The sequence below is a fragment of the Hyperolius riggenbachi genome, chromosome 2 (assembly GCF_040937935.1).
Source record: "Hyperolius riggenbachi isolate aHypRig1 chromosome 2, aHypRig1.pri, whole genome shotgun sequence".
NCBI lineage: Eukaryota > Metazoa > Chordata > Amphibia > Anura > Hyperoliidae > Hyperolius > Hyperolius riggenbachi.
The window spans coordinates 14,072,833-14,080,528 of NC_090647.1; the positions used below are offsets into that span (position 1 = coordinate 14,072,833).

The following is a 7,696-nucleotide window of genomic DNA, read 5'->3' on the forward strand; positions in this document are numbered from 1 at the left end:
TACACACACACTGTACACACACACACACATGCACACATTATACACATGCACACACACAAACATTGTACACACACACACACACTATATACACATGCACACATTACACACACACCCACACACCCAAACACACACACACACACCCACACACACACACACACACACACACACACACACACACACACACACACACACACACACACACACACACACACACACACACACACACACACACACACATCCCGAACGCATTATATATACACACTCTGTACACACACATACATACACACACACACACACACACACACACACCAGTCTACACCCCCTCCCAAAATCTGGTGAATAAGATCATAGCCGACAGTTATAAGTTCTGTAGGCACCAATAAATTAGTCTTTATTATAAAGGAAACACAAATTATTATTAGGCCGGACTTGCTGCAACAACCACCAGGGGTGCAGCTAAGGTTTTTGTGGCCCCAAGCGGACTGTAGCAAGAGGCCCTATTCTGCGCCGCGGCGAAAAATGGGTGTGGTTATCCCGCATAAGTGGGCGTGGCCATGACATGTGGGTGGAGCAGGAGGGTGGATTGGGGCGGGGCTGTTTGCGGGGAAAAAATGGATGTGGGGGTGATTGAGGCGCGCGTAGCTTGCCGAAAGATGGGCGCGGCCATGACATTGTATGGGCGAAGCTTAACCGTAGCACAGCAAATATAGCCAACTATGACCATTAAATAATAAATGCAGCAACAGTTACCCCAGACACCAGAAAATAAAAACGCAATTTGGGCCACATTTCAGCAGAAATCAAACGCAATTAGGGCACATTTTCAGCAGAAATCAAACGCAATTAGGGCACATTTTCAGCAGAAATCAAACGCAATTAGGGCACATTTTCAGCAGAAATCAAACGCAATTAGGGCACAGTTCAGCAGAAATCAAACGCAATTAGGGCACAGTTCAGCAGAAATCAAACGCAATTAGGGCCACATTTTCAGCAGATATCAAACGCAATTAGGGCACAGTTCAGCAGAAATCAATCGCAATTAGGGCCACATTTTCAGCAGATATCAAATGCAATTAGGGCACAGTTCAGCAGAAATCAATCGCAATTAGGGCCACATTTTCAGCAGATATCAAACGCAATTAGGGCACAGTTCAGCAGAAATCAATCGCAATTAGGGCCACATTTTCAGCAGATATCAAACGCAATTAGGGCACAGTTCAGCAGAAATCAATCGCAATTAGGGCCACATTTTCAGCAGATATCAATCGCAATTAGGGCACAGTTCAGCAGATATCAATCGCAATTAGGGCCACATTTTCAGCAGATATCAAACGCAATTAGGGCACAGTTCAGCAGAAATCAATCGCAATTAGGGCCACATTTTCAGCAGATATCAAACGCAATTAGGGCACAGTTCAGCAGAAATCAATCGCAATTAGGGCCACATTTTCAGCAGATATCAAACGCAATTAGGGCCACATTTTCAGCAGATATCAAACGCAATTAGGGCACAGTTCAGCAGAAATCAATCGCAATTAGGGCCACATTTTCAGCAGATATCAAACGCAATTAGGGCCACATTTTCAGCAGATATCAAACGCAATTAGGGCACAGTTCAGCAGAAATCAATCGCAATTAGGGCTGCAAAAAGAAAAGAATTTACTCACCTGGCACTGGCAGAAGTCTTCTCTCCCCGTCTCCTCTCCCGGCCGGCTCCTCAGGCGCGCAGTTCCCACGGAGCTCCCTCCCTGGCTTCCTCCTCCAATCTCCCGCGCTGATTCATGCAGGGCTACGGGAAGATGGCCACCCGAAGCCCTGTACTGGAGACATAGTCTCCAGAGCAGGGCTTCGGCGGCGGCCATCTTCCCGTAGCCCTGCTCTGCTCTGCCAGTGCCAGCCCCTCGGGGCTGCGGGGAAAAAGTGACGTCACGCCGACGTCACGGAGCCGCCGAGGCCCCTAAGATCTTGAGGCCCCAAGCGACCGCTTGGTTCGCTTTATGCCTCGCGGCGCCCCTGACAACCACAAAACATTTGTTAAAGAGGAACTCCAGTGAAAATAATAATAATAAAAATATAATAAAAAAAGTGCTTCATTTTTACAATAATTATGTATAAACGATTTAGTCAGTCTTTGCCCATTGTAAAATCTTTCCTCTCCCCGATTTACATTCTGACATTTATCACATGGTGACATTTTTACTGTTGGCAGGTGATGTAGCTGCTGCTTGCTGTTTTGGCAGTTGGAAACAGCTGTAAACAGCTATTTCCCACAATGCAACAGGGTTCACAGACAGGAAACTGCCAGAAGTACCTCGGTACTTAGAGCTTCTTATTAACATATCAAAGCTTCTACCAACTAATCTATGACCAGCAGCTGTGATTCTGATTTTACTAACACCAATTTTTACTTCCTGAAGCTAAATCACTATAAGAATTTTACTTTTTCGTTGACATCTTCATAACTCCCAGCGCACAAACGTAGCCTCTTAAAAATGATGAATTCATGATACAACTAAAAACAAAATTCATAAAAAGTTTATTTGGTTCAGGTTATGTTGATTTTACAGCAGCAGAAAGAAATACAATATTGTTTCATCAAAACATGAGCATGTGAGTGGAGATAGGGGATGACTCCCGGTGGTTGTGGCTCCAATCGCCAAGGTCCTGAAATGAGAGGAGCCCAATGGTGTAGTATCGTTAAGAAAATGGATAGGAGTAGGGTAGTACAATATACTCACAAGTGTAGGTTGCAACCACAGACAGAGCCTACGGGAAATTAAATGCTCCCGTTAGGCAGGTGCTGGCGGGCTGGTCGCTCTTCTTGGATGATTGGACACGTAGTGTACAATGCACTACCCCGAAGGGTTAACTATGAACTGGGACAAACTTGTAGTAAGCGCCCAATGAGTATCTTAACTTTAAATCGTATGGTATAGAAATGATTAATTCTTACTTCTATCAGTGAACAAACCATATAGGTAGAAATAATTGTAATGCTGCACAAAAAGACAACGCGTTTCACGAGTACTGGCCCGCTTCCTCAGGTCAATACAAAGTGCCTAAGTGAGTAGTAGCAGTCTCGGGTGTGGGTGCCACCAAGGAAGTGGGCCAGTTCCCGTGAAACGCGTTGTCTTTTTGTGCAGCATTAAAATTATTTCTACCTATATGGTTTGTTCACTGATAGAGATAAGAATTAATTATTTCTATAATATATCATTTAAAGTTAAGATACTCATTGGGCGCCTACTACAAGTTTGTCCTTTCATCATTTTACAAGACTTTCTTTTTTTCTACCTACACGTCCTTTGAGCATGAAAGTGTTCCTTGAAACATTAAGTGAAATATGAAAAGTCAAATTCCTGTTGTTTTACATGATGTGAAACTTCGATGAGCCAGCACTCTGTCCTCCGTATTGCGTTGGTTCCTGTCTCATGGACTAAAAGGTCCAAATGAAATCCAGGCAGTTGTCCCATAGCACAAATTGAAAGGAAATGCTGAGATGTGGAACCTCTTAGGAAAAGAACCTGACCACCCTTTCTCTGATCTGCTTAGTTCTGATGCCATAGACCAGAGGGTTCAGCATGGGGGGCACAAGGAGGTATGAGTTTGCCAGAAGAATGTGTGTGTGGTGGGGAATATCTCTACCAAATCTGTGCACTAAGGAGGAACTAAGGATTGGAGTGTAGAAACATAGGATTGCACATACATGAGACACGCATGTTCCAAAGGCTTTCATCCGAGCCTCAACACTTAACCTCAGAAGAGCCCGGAGGATCATCACATAAGAGCAGAAAATGAGCACAGAATCCATAACCAATACAAGAAACCCAATCACCATCCCAAGATGGTCATTGAAAGAGACATCGGCACAGGCAAGTCTCACCACGGCCATGTGTTCACAATACGAGTGGAAAATGACATTACTGCTGTACTGGTGAAATCTCTCAGCCAAAATAGGCAGTGGGAGGATATACACCATGCCTCGTAACATTGCTAACAGTCCGCTTTTAACAATAACACTAGTCGTCACAATGACTGAATACCGAAGGGGGTTACATATGGCTACGTAACGGTCATAAGCCATGGCTAGAAAGATCCCAGACTCGATGGTAGAGAAGGCATGTACAAAGAACATCTGAAGAAGACACGTGTGGAAGGCAATCTCACTGAGCTGGAACCAGAAGATGCACAGGAGTTTGGGCACCGTTGAATTGGCCAGTACAAGGTCAACAAACGCAAGAACTGTAAAGTAGATGTACATCGGTTGGTGAAGCGTCACGTCCTTAAAGATGATAAGCAGGACAGTATAGTTCCCATGGCCGGATTTCTGCCAAGGCCGCATAGGCCATGGCCTAGGGCACCAGATAAACAAGGGGCGGCCTGCAGACAGAGGGCATTATTTGCAAGTGTCCAAACAAATGAAAGGGGTCAGGATAACTGCACTATTAGTACCAGCTGGCATCTGCCTGTGCAGTGCTCAGGCACTTGCAGTCCGTTAACCAAACGTTTGTGAACAGTGTGTGACTCGCAAAAAGCCAGACCTTGTCCAATGACATATCAGCAGCTGCAGGCAGTTACAGAAGGCCGGTTCTCACGTACTTGGTGTGGGGGATGAAAGGACCAGGGGCAGCACCAGCAAATAGTACAGAATACAGAAAGCAGCCTCTTACAGTACCCATTTCTTAATTATTGATTGGCCAGCGCTGTTACCCTGGAGACAGCAGTGGGTACAGGACTCACTTTTACGTGTTGCTGACCCCACCCAATGTCCAATTGTGAGCCACTTTTGACTATGTGTGTGTGGTGGACGGCTCCCACCACGCCCATCACCTGTAAATCGCTTGATTGACCAGTTTCCCCGTGTGACGTGATTGATTCACTTCACGTTGCCATGGAGACCTCGGCACTAGCCACAATAGTGGACACCAGCGGCCCAAACATTCTTGGGTGTGTGTGTGTGGAGAGAGGTGGTATGATACGGTTTTGGTTGGGGCGGCTGGTAATAGTCGGCCTTGGGCGGTAGGAAGTACAAATCCGGCCCTGATAGTTCCCAAAGATGGCAAAAAGGAACATGGAACAGAAAGGGATAGAGATCCAGACATGGAGATGTTCCAAACCTGGGATTCCAAGAAGAATGAAGGAAAACGGGTACGAGCAGCTGTCATTGGATGTTGCCATCACACATTTCATGTGTCCTTTTCTGGAGGTGGAGAATGAGAGAAAGACAAAATATTTAATAAATAAATCAATACAATAAATGTCCAGACCAAAAATACAATCTGTCAGGAGGGGTGGAGGATACGGTGTGGTCAGTTTCTGCCAGCAGTATAAATAATAGTGGTCAGACTTGTAAAATTGGGTTCTGGATTATTTTAGCCACACTCCTCACATCAATGTGAAGCACCATTTTACTATTATTATTTTTTTAGTATTTATATAGCACCAACATCTTCCGCAGCGCTGTACAGAGTATATATTGTGTTGTCACTAACTGTCCTTCAGAGGGGCTCACAATGTAATCCCTACAATAGTCACATGTCTGTGAATGTATCGTGTAGTGTATGTATTGTAGTCTATGGCCAATTTTAGGGGGAAGAAATTAACTTATCTGTATGCTTTGGGGATGTGTAATGAAACCGGAGTGCCCGGAGGAAACCCACACAGACACAGGGAGAACATGCAAACTCCTTGCAGATAGTACGCTGGCTGGGATTCAAACCAGAGACCCAGCGCTGCAAGGTGAGAGCGCTAACCACTGCGCCACCATGCTGCCCTCTCTTATTTAAATATGGGGCTGTCCTTTTAACTAACTCTGGGCTGCGGTAGGTAGAATCTACACTGCATCTGTGGCTCTCTAACTCTGATGCAGCGGAGATTCTATGCCACGGCTTCCGTAGTCGTAGTCGTAGTCCGTAGTCATGAAGTAAACTACATGGAGGCCATATGTAATATAAAGAATTCCAAGAGAGAACGTTATGATCTAGTTATGGGAATCAAGCATGTAGTAGTGGGAATTCACACCCAATAACTTTAGCGAGGGTGGGATAAATGACCCCAGTAGGTTGGAAGATAGTAATGTATATGTATATGTAAATTCAGGCTATGCCTGAGGAGTTATATGGTATTGTACTAAAGTTCTACAGATGCTTCTCTGTAGGGGCAACTTGCCAATGGCCTACAGAGAGGAGCTTTATTAAAACCAGAGAAATGGTTCCTCATAGAACTGCGGTGACACAACGGGATACTACCCTAAAGAGCTTCAGATCCAAGATTTCTTCCACAGGTATCCATGAAAGAAAAATCAAAAGGGAAAATGAAAATAATGATGTGAATGATCAGTAAACATAACATTAAGAGTATAAAGTTAAACCATGAACTTTCTTAAAGTGGTATTGTCACCATAAAAATCAAATTTCAACAGCAACTGGTCTGAGTGTATTAAGTGATAAAGATGCTAATCCTGCATTCAAAACTTGCAAAACTTTTTCTGCTGTTATGGTTTAGAGTTATCACATACTTTAGGAGCACTGGCCCTATTGCCAAACAGTGCCAAAGAGTTGAATGCTGGGAGTTCTTTTTATCTATAATATATTCATCCTCTTCCATTTATTTCCCTGCCTAGCTGCTTATCAGAAATACCCTCTGATTACTTGTGTTTACAAGAAAGGCTGAGGTGACTCCGTGATTGGATGTGTAAATAAAGTATATACTCAGTGGGAGTGTCTGCAGACTCTGGGAGGAGGGCAGCTAATGAATACACAATGAGCAAGAGAAGGGAGGGGGGAACAAGAGTCAGGGAGGATATGATGTCAGCATTAGCTTGGCAAGATGGCCACTGCCTAGAATAGTATTTTCTGCTTTTCCTTTATAAAATTCACAGGAATCATTACGTGGATAGCACAATACATCTGTTATGTAAGTAGAAGTAGTATTTATCTACTTATATATGTGTTTTTTATTATTAGGTTAGCATGGGTGTCGCTTGTTCTTTAACCTATTTTGGTTCCTGGACGTAGAAACTACGTCCAGGAACCATGCGCGCTACCGCGCGCTCCCACGGCCGATCGTGCGCGTGCACGCGCACTCCCGGCCGCGGATTCGGTAGCCACGGAATCAATGTATCGGGCTATGGTGCCCGATCACTGATTCCTCTCCCCTGCTGAAAAAGCGACAGCTTCTCTCAGAAGCTGTGCTTTTTCTGGCTGTTCCCTGCCCGATGCGTCACTCTAAGCGCGTGTTACGCTTAGAGTGACGTCATGTAAACAAACTCATGGCCGCCATCTTGTGGCCAAAAAGTAATACTACAACTGAAAAGAAAAAAAAATTAAAATTAACACACATTTACATTATAAATCTATTGTTTACCTCCCACCCTCCCAAAACTACCCAAATAAAATGTTTTCTATAAAAAAAAAAAACATTACAATAAAAAAAAAAAAAACATGTAAATATTTACCTAAGGGTCTAAACTTTTTAAATATCAATGTAAAGATGAAATATTTCTATATTTTTTTTATTTTAAACTTGTAAATAGTGATAGATGCAAAATGGAAAAAATGCACCTTTATTTCCAAATAAAATATTGTCGCCATACATTGTGATAGGGACATAATTTTAACGGTGTAATAACCGGGACATATGGGCAAATACAATACGTGAGTTTTAATTATGGAGGCATGTATTATTTTAAAACTAT

General features: G+C 43.6%; 1 protein-coding gene across 1 annotated transcript; it reads right to left on the reverse strand.

The window, feature by feature from the left end:
• Positions 1-3,511: 3,511 nt before the first annotated feature.
• Positions 3,512-5,178, reverse strand: LOC137542317 (olfactory receptor 52M1-like). The gene is made up of 2 exons (XM_068264147.1): positions 5,055-5,178; positions 3,512-4,317 (listed from the first exon to the last, which is right to left on the reverse strand). Exons 1-2 carry the CDS (start codon positions 5,176-5,178, stop codon positions 3,512-3,514), a joined length of 930 nt encoding a protein of 309 aa, XP_068120248.1.
• Between the last annotated feature and the right edge of the window lie 2,518 nt (positions 5,179-7,696).

Coding starts and splice junctions, on each gene's coding strand:
- LOC137542317 (XM_068264147.1), bottom strand. CDS start 5,178: ATGGCAACATCCAATGACAGCTGCTCGTACCCGTTTTCCTTCATTCTT. Junction 4,318..5,054: donor CATGTTCCTTTTTGCCATCT/TTGGGAACTATC, acceptor AGAAATCCGGCC/ATGGGAACTATACTGTCCTG.